Genomic DNA, 20,801 nt, shown 5'->3' with positions numbered 1-20,801 from the left:
TTTGATATTGATGAATAGTATTTATAAGATCCTATTATAATAATTATTATTGTAATTATTATAAGAACTAACATTTATATAATGATTAAGTATGTACAAATCACCTTTGCTTCATTATTATAATTGACCTTTCACTCTTTCCTGGCTTTATGATATACTATAAAAGGGGGAAAATTAAATTTGTGATAAATAAGAGGTAGAAATGGGAAGCAGCCTTAATAGGGAGTCATTTGAAAGTTACAGAATTAAAGAGAATACTGAAACTTAAATTTCCTGGTTTTTCAAGACTAGTTCTCTTTTTCATATGCCACCACAAGAATTGAATATATCTTTTCAGGAATGCTAACTCGTTCACTGTCCTGTGGTTTCTCAGTTTTTCATCAAATTAAAAGTTTAATTAGTCCTTTTCATTGTCCTATTAAATGTAAAATCTGAGAGCTACCCCAAAATTTAGGTGTCTATGCTAACCAGATGCCAAACTCTATACTAATCAGAATACAAGGATTCATAGGTCATATACTCTCAAATCACAGTAAAGATAATACATTATTTCTCATGGCTCTAAAAACAGAAAACTCATTAAATGGGACAAATATTCATTCTTGGACACGTAAACATCTGAATATAGAAAAACTAGAAGTGAAATGTATGTGAAGGGCTGCAGAATAAAGCTATCTCAGTTTCCTGGATAACATGGCATGCTAATCTTGATTAGTAACATGAAGAAAATAAATTATAGTGATAAAAAGTTCCATATAACAACTCAGTCCCTATAGAGTCATTTCACATAATAAAGATGTCCTTTTTGGGTAATACCTTTATGCACAAGACTTTTATTTGAAAACTTTTGAAATACCAAATATTTTAAACAAACTTTACAAATCTTGTTGATGATTATGTGTATGTTTATATGTGGCTATATAAGGCTAATAAATATGGGGATGAGAAAGGTAAAATGAAAGAATCCATGTCAGCTTAAAATTAAAAGGCAATGGCTTTAATTTTAAAATGACAGACAAGGTTTTATCCTTCCATGCACAACTTCTTTTGGATAGCACTCTTTTCAAGTTTTTTAGAAGCACACTACATTAAAAATTTAAATTTTAAAACTATATGGTGTGAATGCTATAAAATGTCAGATTTTAAAATCAAGTAGAGGGTGTAGTCATTTGGTAGCACATCATGACCACACATGAGAAACTGATGTGCTGAAGGATAAAGAATACAGTATTTAGAGAGACAGTAGTCCTATCTTACAATACAGCCTTTCTCATCACTTAACTTTCAAACCATTGCAAGCTATTTAAGCTCTCTGAACATCAATTTTCTCATCTCCAAAATGTAAACAGAAATACTACTTTGCAGGGTTGCTAAAATTGCAGATGATGTATGCCTGCTTAATTACAAGTGGTAATAGTTCTTATTACCTTAGAGTAATATTTCTGGATTTTTCTGATTCCTTTCATGTATTTAACTTTGTATATTATTTAATTTCCATTTCAAATATCATACCCAAGAAAAACTCCTGCAATGAAATGCATAAAAGCATGTAATCTTTATTTTATTCATATAGGTAGATCTGCCTATAATACAATTCCATATACACATTATACTTTTGTTTAGACTACATTTTTGCTTCTTTGTTTTCCATGAAGAAAATCCTTGCTGCTTATGAGAAAGAACATTTGGCTTCTCTCACTGTCTGAAGGAATACAGGTTTAGGTCACAAACGTGAATGTGAAATATCAACTCATGGAAACTTGGCTGCAGATTACTGTTTTCCTTACTAATTTTGCAAACTATGTAGGCAGAGCAATTAACTATCACCAAAACATACTCATAACTGGAACCGAAGGAAGAGAAGTTTTATAAGGAATCATTCTTAATTGTTTTAATGCTGATTAAACACACAACCACGTTTACTTCAAGGCCATCAGAATAGGTAACATAAGTTTTAATCTTAGAGTGCATTTTTCTATTCAGCAAATATATAACTCAACTACCCAAACTGTCCTGTACTAAACATTTATCACTCTCAAGAAAAAGCTATGTGAATAGTATATAACTGGTGATAAAGTGAGGAGGTTAAACATATAGGAAATACTAGCATTCTCAGTGAAGAACATATAAAACAAACTGAAAAGATATATATACATAATTTAGCTCAGCAAATTATTCTCATTTTGAATAAGCAAATTACAGCTGACATGAAAAGCTGAGGCTTTCCAAATGCATTAATGCAGCTAATCAGAAGAATATGTAAGGCAAGTCTCTTTCCTACTAACTGCTTAATCTGTGTTCCTGCACTTGGATATATCAGGAAACAAAACAAAAATCTTTGTTCTTCTGAAGCTTACACTGGAGCAAGAGGAGATGAACAATAATAAACACTGTAAATAAGTAGTCTGTATGGTAATAAACACTATAGAAAAACCCTGAGTAGCATAAAAGGGAATCAGGAAAAAGAGTTGAAGTATCTATGTATCAGAAAACTAATATGGCGTTTCCAAGAGGTGCAGAATTATAACTGCTTCAGACAAATGAGATCTGTCTATGAATATTTCCTAACTCTTATCATTCCTTTTAGTTTTTTTGCAAACTGTGTTATAATAGTTATAAAAAATGTCAAACATTTTTGTAGGAAAGGTTTGTTTTTGCCTCTTTGTCACCTATGTCATTGCTGGCACATAACAAGTGTTCAACAAATATTTGGTGAATGACTCAATCCAAGCCAATAAACAAACAGTTCATATGAACAGTGGTCCAAAAATTTAGTTCTGGGGTCAGTAAACTTTTTCTTAAAAGGCCAGATAACAAATACTTTCATCTTATCAGCCCAACAGTCTAAACAGCAATCGATGTGGCTGTATTCCAATAAAACATTATTTACATAAAAAGACAGAAAACATAGGAGTTTTCCAATCTCCACTTAGTTTATCTAATTGCCTTAAGTCTTCGATTCAATTTTCCTAGAAGTATAAAGGTACATATATTTACCATCTACTTGCTAATGCTTACTTTTTCAATTCTAATCAACTCAAATAAACAAAACAAAGTTACAATAATGACACAAAAACTCCACTTCTCCTTCCCTCTTTTCTCCTCTCCTTTTTTCTTTTCCCTTCTCCCTTTCTAATTTTTTTATTTTTTTTATTTTTATTTTTTTAAATATATATTTTATTGATTTTTTACAGAGAGGAAGGGAGAGGGATAGAGAGTTAGAAACATCGATCAGCTGCCTCCTGCACACCCCCCACTGGGGAAGTGCCTGCAACCAAGGTACATGCCCTTGACCGGGATCGAACCCAGGACCTTCAGTCCGCAGGCCGACGCTCTATCCACCGAGCCAAACCGGTTTCGGCCCTTTCTATTTTTTTTAAAGTGAAGATTGATAAACTGTGAAAAAAACTACTACACACTGGCTGCTGTATACCATAGTTTTTACGAACAAGAACACACACAGCACTACTAACATTGCAGTTACTGAGCTAAAGAATGCATTGGCATTGTGTAAAATATATATAAAGTGCTTACATTAGACTAGAATCAGTTGGCTATCATGTGTGAATAGCCCAAAAATGCTTGGTACATAGTAGGTACCTATCTAATGACTGTCCTTTTTCCAAAGTTCTCACTGTTCAACTTGCCCTTTTCCCAATGTTCCCACTTCCTCCCTACCGAAACTTACATAATCTACACTTAAATTTAAATTATTATTTTTTAACAAATTATACAACAGGACACACACACACACACCTATTATTTTGAAAGGCAAAAGCCAATTCCCCTCATTTCCTTAAGCTGCTCATCCTTTGGTTGGAGGAGAAGCCTCTGAAAGCAGTAGGGCCTGCACTCAGGCAACATTTCAGGTGAACATCTCCATCTTGTGTCAAAAGAGAGTAACTGCAACACCAAATTTATTGTCAAGTAAAGAACACAGATGTTAGAGGCTGAAGAGTATGAGACCCAAGATTCATTTTTCCAAATCTACTCTGATGCATACTTTAAACACACCCCTTCAACACACACACACACACACACACACACACACACACACACACACACACACACGGAATAAAAATGCCAGGTATTAATAATAGCACATTATTAATACTCTTTATCTCTATGCACTTTAAAAATAATCAAATTACTCATTCTACTAATGACGTTAAAATATTCAATACATGCCTTCAGATTTAGTTCTTGGCTACACTAAGTATTAGTTCCCAAGTACAGGAATCTAGGAGCATTAACAATATAAGGTAAGAAGCTTTTCAAATGTAAAACGGAATTTAAACAATTTTTTGAAGGGAATCACCTTCAAATCATCATATAGCCAAACATTTTTGTTCTAACTCAAAATTATTTTCACATTCACTGAGATTTATTAAAACAGCATATTATAGAGATCAAAATATTATAGGCTGATCAGACATCTGTGAAAGGGGAAAATATGCAGCTCAACAAGTTTTCCTTTTTCAAAGAGTAATAAATTTTCAGTGAAAAATTTAAGTGTTCTTCAACTGTCAACCAAGGTTTTTATTACACAACAATAGCCTTAAGGCTGATTTATGGCTTCCCCCACCCTTTTCTGACAATCAAGTGGTTAAAAAGTAATTTTTGCACACCTGGATAATATATGCTTGCTTTATAACCTGTTTGAGGAAAGAAACTTCTCATGTAACAAGAAAGTTTGAAAAGGTGATACCGAAAAAAGCTTAAAACAAAACAAAACTCAGAAATGTTTAGTAAATTGCATCATTTTATGCAGCATTTAGAGCTTCTATTATGTGTCTCTGCCACAAAAAGAAGGGGGGGGTGGGATTGGCATGGCCAATATGGCTCAGTTGGTTGAGCATCAATCCGTGAACCAGGAGGTCACACTTTGATTCCTGTCAGGGCATAGGTCCAGATTTCAGGCTCAATCCCCAGTAAGGGGTGTGCAGAAGGCAGCTGATCAATGATTCTCTCTCATCGTTGATATTTCTATCTCTCCCTTTCCCTTCCTCTCTCTGTAATCAATAAAAACTTTTTTTAAGAAGATTATAGTATGTAAATGATAGATCGGGGATTACCTAGTATATTTTTGACAGGTACAGAAACCGAGGCACAGAGAGGCTAAATAACTTCAAAGAACACGGGGTTAGAAGAGAGCTAGAATCAGAACCACTACCCTGCATCTATCTCTCTGTCTCATTTCCTCCCTTGCCAGTTTCTCACTGTCAATATCAGGCCTTTCTATCACATTTTGCATGTAACATTCTAGTCATTATCATTTTACCATCTGTCCCATGTGCCAATCTCACTGTCCTCCAGACTCATTTCCCCAATTATGCTGCTTACATCATGCAAAAGCCCCTCTCCAATGCTACGCACACTCTGAAAACTCAGCTGAATGCTAAGGTATGCAAATGGTTTTGCCCAAAACACAATGTTCAAAGATGAAAATTACACAAATCCTCATACAATGTAATACTTCTAGTATCACAAATTCATGAAGTTGCAGCTATAAATAAAAGAAGTGGAGGCAAATGATGAGGAAAAACTACATATTTCAGCCCCATTTTAAAGCTAAAAGAAAATGTTTTAAATACCTATAAAGTTTAAACCAGAATAATGTTGAATACGCTATAACAGTATATAAAGCCTTAGAGTTAAGAAGTTTATCTAAATTTCATGAAATGGAATATCTTGTCTACTTCCATAGGAGAAAATAGAAAGCATTTCTTTACCCAAATATGTATTCTTAAGGTAAATTCCACTTTCAACTGGTCTTCCTCCAAAAACAATCTTAATCACCCATTTCTCTTCAGGGATCTCTTTGGTAACTCTTCAAAAACATCCCTATCTCTGTGCCAATTATATGTTCCATGAAGCTCAGCTCAATTGGGGGTCCTAGACTATATTTGTTAAACTATTTTTTTCAAAAGTCAGAAAGCTACACAAATTCTCATTAGTTTTTAAATTACATAATGCCTCTGCTATCAATGCATATAAGAGACACAGAAAATGGCAGAAACAGGATCCCACAGTTGACAAATTAGAAAGATCTATCAAGTCTAATAAAATGAATTTCATAAGAATTAATTCTTGGGGCAATGGTAAGATATGTACACATATAATACCTTAATAAAAAAAAATAAAATAAAATAAAAAAAAATTAATTCTTGCCTAACTGGTTTGGCTCAGTGGATAGAGCATCAGCCTGTGGACTGAAAGGTCCCAGGTTTGATTCCAGTCAAGGGCATGTATCTTGTTTGCGGGATCATCCCTAGTAGGAGGTGTGTAGGAGGCAGCTGATCGATGTTTCTCTCTCATAGATGTTTCTAACTCTCTATCCCTCTCCCTTCTTCTTTGTAAAAAAATCAATAAAATATATATTTTTTAAAAGAATTAATTCTTCTATTCCCAAGGCCTGAAGCCCTTGGAGCTGCTGCCATGAATGCTATTGGGAAACCATCTGAACTAAAGGAAAATAAATATTTGGGAAGCATATGAAAAGTAGGAGAAGCTAGGAGGTTCTAAACTTGAAGGAAAACCTTTAGATGTGATTGACGTGGATCAACTTCTAAGACTTAAATTAATAGCACAAGCCCAAGGCAGAGAAGTTATTGCTTAGCAAAAAACTGAAGATTTTGACTTCTTAGTTTTGTTTCTGTTTTGTTCTTAGTGACTTTGAATTCAATAGCAGCCTATAGTGTGAGGCAGCTGGCAAATAAACTAACACAGTCCTGCAACGCATTAGCAGAAGCACAGCATTGAGATTAAAGGCATGATGTGCCTCACTAAGCTCTTTGCTAGTCAGACCATAACCTATCATGGAATACATTTGTGGATGCCACAATTTCAGGGAGAAAGAAACAAAACGGACAATAGTTCAGGGGAAAAAAAAAAAAAAAGACTAAGAATGCTAATAATGGAATAAGAGTATCACATGGAGTTAAATATGACATCAGGCCTAAAGAAAAAAAAAACTGGTGGGAAAGGTAGAATGTAAAGATAAGTCACATAAACAGTTTTCAAAAATAAGGAAGAACCATATAGAAGAGGGATTAAAAACTTTTTAATAGTATCTTGGAATAAAATCAGGCTGTTGTATAGAAACTATAGGGAGACAAATAGCTGCTGCTTCAGTAGAATAAAGAACCTCCTAATAGTCTGAGAGACAGATGAAGTAGTCTATTTCATGGTTAATAGGTTCCCCATCAGTGTGGGTAAATAAGCAAAGGATGGAGAAATGATGGGTACGAACTATATAATGGGGTCAAGACATCAGAAGGGTAACTAGACTATCGAGCCTTTCAAGTTCTCTCCAGTCTTAAAAAAAAGTAGATTCAGAACTTGGTTACCAAAGGCAATACGCTTTATATTTTGTTATTGTTCTTTCTCTAACAGAAGACTAAATGTATATGCATATTGACACCATCAAATATTATTTTACCAAACAAATATTTCAATACAAAATTTCAACTTCTTAAAATTTAAATATCTAAGCCTGAAAATCTCAATGATGACAAATACTAAAAGGGGCATTCGACCTACAATTACATAAAAACAAAAACCAATGCAACTTTAAGATTCGGGTACCATGAATATTTATATTATTCATATAATAAACTGCATTTCTAGATTTATAGACCTTGGTGAGCCATTCAGTTGGAAAGGATAATTATTTAGTCCTAGAAAATGTATTTTCAATTATCAAATATTAAAAGAACTTTCAAGAAGAGATGAAACATACTTGAAAGGACAATAAATTAATGCAGTCTTCCTACTAATGTGGGTGTATTTTTGGCTGAGCATTATATTATTGACTCATATAATTTATCTTCAGAAAAGTTATGCAATAAATATATTTAAACAATCTTTAGAAATGATGTAGCTCATGTATGAACAACACACATTAGAGACTTTACTGAACTTCTAAAAGCTTACAAGGTCAGTAAACTTTTTCTGTAAAGGTCCAAATGGTGAATCATTTAGGCTTTACAGGCCACAAGTCTCCACTGTAACCATTCTACTAGAGCAGTGTAAATGCAGTCATAGGCATTAACAAAACAGTGTGGCTGTATTCCAACAGAGCTTTATTTATAGGAATTAAAATGTGAATTTCTTATCATTTTCACATGTCACAAAATACTAGTCTTCTTTTGAATTTTTTCAACCATTTAAATATGTAAAAACCACTCAGATTATGGGGTATACAAAAACAGGTGGTGAGCTGGATCTGGCCCGCAGACCAGTTTGCTGACCCCTAGGATACACAGTCTTTATCTTACCAACATTGAAATAAGAAAGAACCCATAGATGCATACAACCTTTGATTCACTTTCCTCCTCTCACCTAAACCCCCTCCCCAAAGCTACAATCCTTCCAGCTGCTGCCATAGAAGATACAGTAAAATTACTTCGGAGAGTTCTATAAAATGATGGTAAAGCTGAAATTGGAAGATGACCTTGGAGGCAGCCTCCCAGGTCTGACCACACTGCAGCTCACCTTTTAACCTCCAAAGAGTCTCCATGTCATTTTGATAAACACTATTAAAAATTAATAAGTATCCTTTCCTTAAATACTTACAGGAAATAAAAAATTTATATTCACTTACACTTCTTATGTCTGTTAGGGCAAGCAGCTTGTTTTATAGTTCTGATTTAGTTGAGAAAGGCAATGTTAGACAGGACTTGTAACTTATAACTAGGAAGGGTAAAGGGAAAAATTATCCACAAACATATTTGTAACCGTCTTTCTGAAGGAATTTTTGGAATGCAATTCATTTGAAAATTGGAAGCTACATATATTTAGCTTCTCATTTGCTGACATTTCTAAATATGCTAATTAAGTGTTTCCATGTTACAAAGATATCCATAAAACCAACTTTTAATTTGCAATATTTAAGAAATAAAAATACTGTATCATATTGAACTCATCAAGGACATTTCTTCTTTCAGAACGGAAAATTAATGCCAGTTTACTTCCTTGACTTAAACATACTAAGTTAGAAAATAATTCTGAACCCTGAATTATTCAAGACCTATACATAACCTCCAAAATTTTCCTCAAATGAGCAACTGTTTCCATAGACAGTTTAGAGCACGATATTTAAAATTCTACAAATTTACTAATATGAGAAAACTAGGTTTATAAATTAGGGATCATACTTTTACAATAATAATCATTAAGAGCCTATTATATATTAGGCATAAGTACTAAAAGTGACCAAAGGGCCTAAATTTAAAAATATTAATGAAATTAAACTATTTTGAGGCTGTTTAACACCTAGAAAAGATGACATGACCATTTTTCCTTAATATTCAACACAAATGCATGAAATGTCATGAATTGGACACTATACTCTTCTACAGAGGCCACATAGTAACAGCCTAACATAGAACAATATAAACTCCTAGAGTTTGGACACTTAACTATTATTTGGACATCAATAATAATTTAGTTGTTTGCTGTTCTAAAGTCTCCTGATGCTGAGGAAATCCAGACCATCATCAATCTAAAGACATCATACAATCTACTTGACATCATACAATCTCATTAATCTTCATCTGCCCTTCAATTCTTGTCATTCTCATGCAAAATGGACACTTGAGGCTGCAACTTCTCTTCACTCCTCTGTAAACTAGAGAAGGGGGTGGAAGTGTAAGAGGTCTGCAGAGACTTTAAGATACCACCAGAGACCACAGCACAGCTAATGGGTTTGACATGTAAATACAACCTAACAGGAAGCAGAATAATGTGATTCTTGTGCTGTGTCTCACTTCCTTTGCTGAATCACCATTAATTCCCAAGAAACTCTAACTTTAGTTTCCCCAGACTACATGAAAATGAAATATTGTCCAAAAAAGACACTAACTATGCACAACATATGGGTCACATGATGGTATCAATTTCTTTCCTCTGACAGTCCAGGAATTCTCCCTGTTCTAATATACTAACTTAAGGTCATCATGACATGGAGGTTATGGGTTAACAGGCAACAGAATTATAAAGTATGCTAGCTAATTTACAAGGACAAACACCTTAATTAAAGGTAGCCAAAGTTAGGACTAAATGTATTATTTCTTTGACACTAGATTGGCCCTTTTCCCCCCTTTCCAGTTTTAGGCTAAAAACAAAATCTCTACCTTTCAGCATCAGCCCATGACATTTAATTTAGTTCTTCTGTTGCCTGTTCTCTTCCTACTACAGTTTCCTCCAGACAAGACAGGTAGTGAAAACTATGTCTATTCATTCATTTAACAGGAAATTTTGTTGTTGTTGTTGTTTTTTAAAATTGTCTCTAAGACTGTTTTGTTTCTACTAGCACATTCGGGGCACATTTTGGACACCATGTTCTAATCATACATGTGCTGAATCTTTTTTTTTTTTTTGTAGTACTACTAGAGGCCCGGTGCACAAAATTCGTGCAAGGTGGGGGATTGGTTCCTCAGCCCGGCCTGCACCCTCTTCAATCTGGGACCCCTCGGGGGATGTCCGGCAGTTGGACTGCTGGCTCCTAACCGCTCACCTGCCTGCTTGCCTGATCACCCCTAACCCCTCTGCCTGCCGGCCTGATCACCCCTAATCCCCCTGCCTGCTGCCCTGATAGCCCCTAACTGCCTCTGCCTGCCGGCCTGATCGACCCCAACCGCCCTCCCCTGCCGGCCTGATCGCCCCTAACTGCCCACCCCTGCCAGCCCGATGGCCCCTAACCACCTCTGCTTCAGCCCCCACCACCGTGGCTTTGTCTAGAAGGAGGACCAGACGACCGGAAGATGTCCAGTTGACCCGGTCTAATTAGCATATTACCCTTTTATTAGTATAGGTTATTAGTAGAGATTACATAATACAGAAATACTCTATAATTTTCTTCAAAGGAAGAAAATCTGGAAAGGAAGCAGACTTTTGACGTACCCTATATCATCTGAGTAGTATCAAAAGTACAGTTAAGAAAAAAAGTCATATTCCACACAAATATGAAATTCTACCTGAAATAGAAAAGGATTAAAATATTTTTACAAAAATCTATTAATTATTTAAAGTTGTTACTTTGCACAAGTACAGAATAGATGCAGAACATTTAGATCATGTTTCAATGAACTACATTCAAAGCTGCACTTGAAAGCATATCATAACATTTGATGAACTTAAAGCTACTTTTTCCCATTTACCAATTTTATGTTTTACTACCAGTAATTTATTTTCATCTATTACAAAGTAAACATTATAATTTTTCAAAAATTTAAAGATCTTTAGCTTCCCCCTTGAAAATAAGTCTGTATCTACTTAGCATATGCTTTCAACATCTTAGTTAAATGTGCTCATCCAAAATTAACTGGTTAAAAATACATGGACTTCTAATTTTTAGAAACTAATCAAAGTATGCCCTGCCTGAGTGGCTTGGTTGGTTGGAGGATCATCCCATCACCAAAAGGTTGCAGGTTCCATTCCCAGTCAAGGCCCTTACCTAGGTTGCAGGTTCAATCCCCGGTAGGGATGTGTACAGGAGGCAACCGAACAATGTTTCTCTCTCTCTCTTTCTCAACTAAATAAACATATATTCGGGTAAGGATAATTTAAAAAACTAATCTAAGTATGTATGTATGTGTGTGTATATATATGATGTATGCTTATATGTATATGTACATGAATATAGATACATTCATACAAATACACATACCTATGTTTGCAGTTTTCTTTGAAGCAAAGGTTATTTAATCAAGAAATGTTAACAGTATGTGTAAAAATAATGGCTCTTAAAATATTTATTTTGGACAGAGGTGTTTTTAAAACTGAGGTACTAAAGGTAACATTTTTATAAAAGATCAAAAATATGACTAGAATTTGGGTAAGATATTTCCCAAAGTTTAATTTCAATTTTTCAAAGTCTGTGATATTGAAGACTGTCACTTATGAGTTGCTACGAATGAAACACCACCTGCTACCTGGGGCAAATATTATTAGCAGGTAAGAAACACAATGCAAAAAAATCTAAAATGTAAAAAAAACAAGAAGATCCACTTTCATCCCTTCAATCTCACACTTTGGAGAAAAGTTCTGCTGAAATCTGGTTAAGCATTTTCTCCAAGAGATCCAAGAGATCCACAGACTAAAGTATCCTAAAGAGAATGGAAGTCATCTACTTTGGGGGTTTTGACTCATTCTAAGATGAGCCTGAAGAAAGGCCCCAAACCTTAGAGTGGCCCAAGAATAATTTCTCATCTCTAAGTTTATCTTAAAATTTCTCAAGGTCTTTTGTACCAAGTATAGATAAAACTTAGGATAACTTACACCTTACTACAAAACACACAGTTGATATTCAATTTAGCTCTTACAGAGAGAAATATAAGCAAAACATTATATAAATCAGCAATTCCACTGTCTTGAACAGATTTACAAAGTATTACATGTATGAAGAACATGAAAAAATGTATCCTTTCAAAAAGGAATTTTGATTATTTTATCCTTTTCTATTTTAAGAGAGATCACATGTATAATTTGAAGACATATCTCTGGACAAGGCAAGGCAGAGAAATGCCGCATCTGAGAAAAGATAGCAGATTTCACAGAACAAGGACAATTCAAAGGAGCTAGTTTGTCACAGTCATATGACAGGTAAGGATAAGCTGGTCTCTGAGAGTTAAAATTTGCTCTTATTGCCTAGAAGAGAAATTAGGTAGTGGTGGGGTCGGAAGTTGGGGGGGGGGGGGAGAAGAAGCTGAAGAGCACTGTGGTAGGAAGAATTCTAGTACAGCCAGCCACAACCCCCTGGTGGACTCACCTTCTCCCAGTCATTCAAACACTAATCTAGGTGCTACTGTGAAGGGCTTTTGCAAATATAATGAAGGTCCTGAATCAGTTGACTTAGAGGTGGATTTTCCTTGGGGGGGTGAGAGAAATAAGGACTAACCTGACCAGATGAGACTTTAAAAGAGGTGGCTTTTCCTGGCAATGGAAATTTATACCGTGAGAGGGATAAGATATGGATTTTCCCCACTGCTTTAATGAAGATGGAAGGGGACACGTGGGTGGTCTCCAGGAGCTGAGAGTGGCTCCCAGCTGACCCAGTAAATAAATTCAGTCCCCTAGACCTTCAATCACACAACCATGTGCATTTAGAAGAGTACCCACCAGCTCCTGATGAGAATGTAGTCCAGCCAACACCATTTTTTGGCCTGTAGTGATTCCCTGAGCAGACAGCCCTGTCATGCCATGCCCAGATTTTGACCTAACTACAGATACCCTAATACATGGGTGGTGTGGGAAGCTGCTCAATTTGAGGTGATTTGTTATATAGAAAGAGAACTAACACAAGCACTAACCAGGCTGAGTCATACAACTTTAGAGGAATCCAGAGTTTATTTAGAACTTAACGTCCTACTTCAAGAAATGTATCTAACATTGAGGACATACAATATTAAGGAACCAAAGAAAACCACTATTAGATTAGGCATTACAGAGAAGGAAACCCAATAAATTTTAGAACTCATCAGCTATGAAGTCACCAGGAGACAAATATCATAAAAATACAGTGTAGTCGTAACAGGAAAACGATGACTTTTCTGGAGTTAGCACCTTTATTTGTGAAATCAAAAGGTGGGACTAGGTCATCTTTATGGGCTCTTTCAACACTTTCTATAACCCTTGGTCACATACAGTCCTACCTTTTTATAGGCATCAGAGAAGGCTGGGCACTGACCCAGATCCCACAAATGCTCAGAACTCACCTGGCTTCTTATAAAACACTGCATCAGAAAAAGAATGATTTATTCAGGTCTAAAGCTTTCTTACCTGTAGCAACTATAGGGTCTTTGTCACATAGCAAAATACCTAAGTAAACGAAAGCAAGGCTTTCTTTCCACATAAAAGCTCCTTTTATATCTTCAAAAGGATCATTTTTTAAACCTCATTTTTATAACTGAAAGTCTGTGTACACATGCACAGGATGGGAGGAGCTCATAAAGTCATGTTAACAAAAAAGGAGAAATTGGTTCAAGCTCTAGGAATAAATTATTACCCTCAATTTAAATCCTTGTTTAAAAATTACACATTTAGTATATGTTAGTCACTTAAAGTTTAGTTGGCTCCTACATTAAACTATGACCTGGAGGGGAGGGATAGCAATAGCTTGAAAGGGTTAATTTTGCACCTATATAGCTTAACACTACAGGCCAAGTAATGGATTCATTACAGAAGTAAAATCCATTGTCATTTTTATTCTAATTATTATGAAATCAGTGGTTAGGCCAGGACTTCTAGAAAGTTGTTAATAATAACTTGAGTCTAATATTAAATAGCCAGAAATTTATCTTAATATGAATGGAAATGTTAAAAACTTCTCAAAAACTATCAGATGAAATAAACAAGAGAATCACAGAACTTTAATTCCTTAGGGAAATATACTGAAAGTTTGCTGTAACCATGGGGTAGGGCAGTGGTCGGCAAACTGCGGTTCGCAAGCCACATGCGGCTCTTTGGCCCCTTCAGTGTGGCTCTTCCACAAAATACCACGTGCAGGCGCGCACGTACAGTGCGATTGAAACTTCATGGCCCATGCGCAGAAGTCGGTTTTTGGCTCTCGAAAGAAATTTCAATCGTTGTACTGTTGATATTTGGCCCTGTTGACTAATGAGTTTGCCGACCACTGGGGCAGGGGAAATTCAAGGGGTTCCATTAATATGAAAACCATAAGCAATAATAACATAAACTTGTCTCTGTTCTCTTCATTTCCTTTAGTTTAAAAGCTTTCAGCCAGCTGGTATCGTGTTGACCTATGAACCAGGTCGAGGTTCCATTCCCGATCACGGCACATGCCCAAGTTGTGGGCTTGATCCCCAGTGGGGGGCATGCAGGAGGCAGCCGATCAATGATTCTCTCTCATCATTGATGTTTTTATCTCTCTCTCCTCTCCCTTGCTCGCTGAAATCAATTTTTAAAATATTTTTTAAAAGCTTTCAGTATTTTCTAAATGAAAAACTGACTAGGAAGTAATTTGACATAAAAAACAATCAAATGATCCAGTTCTTGAATTTACAACACCCACACAGCCTTCCTTCTTACCTTGTCTATCCTATCTGGGCGGTTAGTAGCTGCCAAAACGGTCACATCCTTTAACTGTTCAATGCCATCCATTTCCGTAAGGAGCTGAGCCAAAACACGGTCAGCTACATTCCCAGCACCTGAAGAACTAATATTTAAAAACAGTTTTAAAAATCTGTTTACCTATCTCCAAATACTCCATTATTTTAAAAAATATTGTATATTCTCTAACAAAAAAATTGTTTCAAAATATAAAATGCATACTTCAGAATTCATTACTTATTGAATTATCATATCCCAAAACTAACTCTATTCAAATAATTTCTTTTCCTCCATCATCAACCATGTTCATTTTCTCTCCAATAATGACATGCTACACAACTGTCAAATATAAAAGATCTGGGAAGAAAGATTTGCTTATTGAAAAATAAGTGGATAGGGGACATCTGTAATACTTTCAACAGTAAAGATAAATTTTTTAAAAAAAGAAAAAGAAGTGGATATATATGAGAAATATTAAGGAGACACAATCAATAAGGCTGGTAAACCAAAGTCTCCATGGAGTCACTGGGGGAAAAGAACTTTAACTGTTAAACATGTTGAGTTTGAAGTGCCTTGTGGGACATCTTGAGAGTTAGACATAAAAGAAAGTGGTCTGAGGTAGAAATATATCTCTTGCCATAGAGATGGTACCTGGAAAGATGGAAGTAGAAAAGATCACCCAGGAAGTATATAGTGATGAAAAATAAATGAATAACGAACAGAATACTAACACCAGTATTTTAGAAGGGATGTGTATTATTTAGCTCAGGCTGCCATAACAAAATACACAGACTAGGGGCTTAAACAACAGACATTCATTTTCTCATAGTTTTGGAGGCTGGAAGTCCAAGATCAGTATTCCAGCATGGTTGAGTTTTGGTGAGAGTTCTCTTCCTGCCTTATAGATGGCTGCCTTCTTGCTGTGTCCTCACATGGCAGAGAGAAATAGAAAGCAAGCTCTCTGATGTTTCTTCTTAAAGGGCATTAATCCCACCAGGAGGGCCACACCCACATGACCTCATGTAAACCTAATTATATGCCAAAGGCCTATGATCTAGAATTTTTTTTTTTTTTTTTTGAAAATGCATTGCTTAGTACTTCATTAATTCTTTTCGGAGCTCTTTGACAGGTAAATGTATTCCAAAGCTTACAAATGCTTCTTTATAATGAAGATGATGATGCTTCTATGCACGTAAATGCAGGCCACAAAATTCCCCAAGACAGTCCCAGTGTTTAATTTTTTTAAAATAACACTAAAACATGGTGAACTCAGATTCTGAGAACAACCAGCTTAGTGAACCTAATCTCTAGGTTCTCTGCACCATCACTGCCTTATTTGAAAAATGAATGTGTAGTGCTTCTTTGGAAGACACTGTTCTAGAAAGCTGAGATAAGGGGATAAAGTTATCACTGTCCCCTTAAGGACTTCATAATCATTGGCATGTATAAATGAGGAAGTTATATTAGATATTATATAAATCCTTCTAGCTTCAGAATTTTACGATTCTGTGATGGTATTAGGTAGTACCTAAGTAAAGTTATTTAATTCATTATTTTTAATAAAAATATCAGTTTTCAGAAACTCATTATTGATACCCCCCCAATAGGACACTTCTAAACAGAAAGTGGTGAACTCATATTGTCCAATTTGCTATTTGTTGTAGGAGGAAACAGTGGCTATAAATAATGTGGAAGATGAGGTGAAGGGAATTCTTTGGAATCCCATTACCCATGCTGCCTTGCCCTTTATTTCCACAGATCATTGAGAGCTAGCCAGAGAATAGCACAGTGAAAATGTTTTATGGGCTGAGAAATATTCTTGGCTGAATTTCAAAGCTGCAGTAGGAAACAAAACCCATAAAACTGACAACCTAGGAAATCAAATCCCAGAAAAAGTTTTAAAACAAATGTGTAATCACTAACATAATGAAATGATTTTATAAAACTTTATTATCTGCAAGAGATAGGCAACATGACTATAAGGGGAAAATGTTCAGCTGTAGAAAATTGAAGATAGACTTTCCCAAAACATTAATTCTCTTTTCCTTTAAGAAGCCAAGCCATTTTTCTAAATTATTCAGATTCAAAAATCATATGATACCATGGACCAAAGGGACTTTATATCTTAGAACAGTCCAACAAACTACAGCCATAGACCAAATCTGGCCAGCCAACTGTTTTTCTATTTGATCACATACTCGCTAGAGCCTCTTGCACTACAGTAGCAAAGAATGAACAGTTTCAGTAGAGAATGTATGCCCCCCCCAACCAAAGCCAAAAATCTATACTAACAGAAATATCACTGCTATGTAGTAATTCGTACACTGATTTTTATTTTTCAATACTCCATACTTCACAAAAAATGATACATTCATTTCCTTTTCAACTCTTCTAATAAAATAAAATGCCCTATCATCTCTTCATGTGATTTCTAAATTATACTAGTAGACCAACATCTCAATTATCCAATTTAAAATTTTCAATGTTTATTTAGTATACATTTCAAAATGTCAAAAAGAGTTCCAAATGGTGGGCATCTTAATTTGTTTCTTAAAATCTCTCTCTCATATCCCCTGTAGTCATTATTCAGGCTTGGAAGAAACCTAAAAAAGACCTTAAGAAGGCTAGCCGAAGAAATACTACTCTGAACACAAGCATTTCCTATGACAATTCTCTTGGTGATGTAAAACACAAGCAAACTTTCATTTTTAAAGTTTAGAACAAGAGAAACTACCTGTGCTATGACAACAAAAAAATAATTCCTAGTTCCTAATCAATGCTGCAACAGGCCCTGCCTTGAAGAAAAGTCGGACCTTTACTCTATATGCTACAGTACTTAGCACAGACACAACACTAAATATTCATAGAACTCTGTTACATGTCATGAAACTATTAAAATTTAAAAATGTTATACTTTCCATTTCTTCTTTTGCTGTTTTCTTCAGCATTTCTGTTTAATATTAAAAGTTTACCAATTTGAAAACTACTAGTATGCATACCAGAAAACAGGCACTAAATTTAGAAACTTGAAAGAAATATACAAAATAATGGTTAGAATTTTTAATAAGTAGTTTTTTATTAGAGTTTGTTAAGCATAGCAATGTTCTTTATATAATTAGATAATTTTTATCTAGGTATAAATATACCCAAATCCTAATAGTAAGAGGATTTTCAAAGGGCATTAAATCAGAAGACACCAGCTCTAGTCTTGTCCAGGCCACAAAGAAGTTATGTGCCTTTCTCTTAAATTCTAGGGGCTTCTGTTCCTTCTGAAGAATAAAAACTTGAACTAGATGACTTCTAAGAAATTTTCCAGCTATAAAATTTTATGATTTTATGAAAATTTTAAAACCACCATAAAAATCACATTAAAACAATTCAGAATCCTCCTTGAAAAGTGTCATTTAGAGAAATAATGCCTACAACATTTCTTCCACGGTGCTTAGTGTCATGCATTTACCTGAAATTTGAATATGCTGCAAAAGAGGCTACCCCATTTCCTGACCATTATTTTAAAACCCAGAGCTCTTCTCAGAATGCTGCTAAGCCTGGAATCCTCATTTACAAGGAAAGCTGGCTCAGAACTCCTTACTGTTTTCCCCAACCACTCCAAGTGGAAACCCATTCTGGACTATTAAGTGCAGAAACAGCCATACAAGACAATAGTCATTGATATTCAGATTCTCCAATACCTCACAGAAGATACCATGTAGTCAGTCAGTTTTTAACTGAGCACTTAATCCTTTCCATTTTTTCATATAATCTTCTTTTTTACATTCTAGTCATAAAACAATACCCCAAACGGTTTTTTATACAATAGCATTAGTTTTATAAAGTAGAAGAGATCATCTTCTCTTTCACCCAAATAACAATACTTTCTTCTATTTCTAAAACACAAACATTTTTCGTATTTAAAATTTTTGAATCAAGATGTCACCTGGAGTTGATATTTCTCAGCACCATTTCATAGTTTAAAGCTGCACTTTTCTTCAGTAATGGTACATAAAATAATAACCTGTCTTTCAATCAATGGCATCTTAGATGAACTAAATGTCATAGTACTTGACACCTCCAGAATACTTTTTCTAATTTCCAAAATGCTTCAGTTTCCTCCACTAGAATATAAACTCTGTTGGGCAGGATACATTTTTATCTCTTGCACTATATTTCTATCTATATGAAATTATTATTTAAAAATCTATGCAGAAATTATAAGAAACACTAAAGTTTTTAAGCAGTTACAAAATCGCAGGTACTATGGGAAACACTTTACGTGTATTTTAATTCCAACAACCTAGAATTTGTTACTATTAACTCCATTTTGCAAATGAAGAAACTCTGGCTTAGAGAGGTTAAGAAAATTGCCTTAGGTCCTGTTCATTGTTTTATCCCCAACATCAAGCTTGCTGCTGAAATAGTGTTCAATAAATATTTACTGAATGGGTGAATGAATGTGTGCTTGAAAGGAGTCTAACAGCAGCCCAGTTAGATGAACAGGGTCATTACTAATGTAAGTCACTGAGAAAATGCACACTAAATACAAGCTTGAAAGACAAGTTCGTTAACTACTTAGACCTGGAGTCCTGGAATCTGTGGCTTGGTAGTCAACTCAACAAGTGGCTCAGAGTATCTGCTCTGGAGTGGAAATATCTGAATTCAAATCCCAGCTCTGCTACTAGTGATACATGACCCGAGTAAGGTATTTACACATCTAAATGTCTAAGCTGTCTCACGGAGGAGGGACTAGGACCTACACCTCCTGGGGTTGTTATGATGATCTACAATCTACAATAATAAAAGAGTAAGATGCAAATTGACCATACCGTCATAATGCCCACCAGCCAATCAGGAGTGAGTATGCAAATTAACCCAACAAAGATGGCAGGTTAATGTGCATGTGTAGGCACTGGGTGGCCAGGGGCGAGGCGGGACGCTTGCGTTGTCGCCATGGCGACGACGCAGGCATTCTGCACCGCCCCAGCTGCTCTGGGCCTCTGGGCAGCGCGGGAAGGCCAAAAGGCGGCTCTGGGCCGGAGTGAAAAGGCAGCTCCGGCTGGAGCGAAGGCGTTGCCAGCCGCCAGAGGAAGGAAGGCCCATTCTTGCATGAATCTTCGTGCATTGGGCCTCTAGTTTGAAGATAATACAACAAAAGGCCACATGTTCTGTGACAAAGGGAATCACTCCAAACAAAGGAAGTCACGGTTATCTGGAAGTTAATTACGTAAACAAGATGGGCCTCTCCAGGTGGTGACTCTAAGTTCCAGAGATATGTTTCCAGTTCCAAATCTCTTCTAGTTCTGCTTGCAGTTGGGCACTACCAGGCAATCAGTGTCAGTTGATGAGCGTGATTCAGGATCAGTGACAGAGGAGGTTGCTCTAGGAGTCTCCAGATGAGCCAGTGGCCATGTCCTCAGTCACAGGAGGCCTGGCCAAGAGAATACAGTACATAGGGCTCCCCTGACACCTCTCCACTGCTGCCTAAGACAAGTTTGACTGATGAATTATTGCCCAGTTTGTTCTCCCCACTATAACCTTGAAAAATGTATAAACTTAAGCTAGCTGGAGGTGTAACAGAGTACCAAAGCCAATTGTCAATTGTATAATAACCTACTTTGCATTAATACAGGGGCCTTTTTGTGAGCTTTGTTTTTGTGTGTGTTTTTTTTACCTATAAAGCACTTAAAAGTCTATAGTTTCATAATAAGCACTAAATGAGTGTTAGCTAGTAT

General features: G+C 35.7%; 1 protein-coding gene across 2 annotated transcripts in view; it reads right to left on the bottom strand.

Annotated features, from left to right (window-relative positions):
* Positions 1-20,801, bottom strand: part of AFG2A (AFG2 AAA ATPase homolog A) — a 256,818-nt gene that overhangs the window by 158,164 nt on the left and 77,853 nt on the right. For both annotated transcript variants that reach the window (XM_080674407.1, XM_080674408.1), the window contains one exon: positions 15,052-15,178. In XM_080674407.1, coding sequence (XP_080530533.1) covers positions 15,052-15,178 — 127 coding nt within the window. The remainder of the gene's footprint in view (positions 1-15,051; positions 15,179-20,801) is intronic.

Source organism: Plecotus auritus (genome assembly GCF_963455305.1).
Source record: "Plecotus auritus genome assembly, chromosome: 6".
Lineage (NCBI taxonomy): Eukaryota > Metazoa > Chordata > Mammalia > Chiroptera > Vespertilionidae > Plecotus > Plecotus auritus.
Note: the sequence above shows the minus strand (reverse complement) of the source record. Positions and strands in the feature narration are given on the sequence as shown.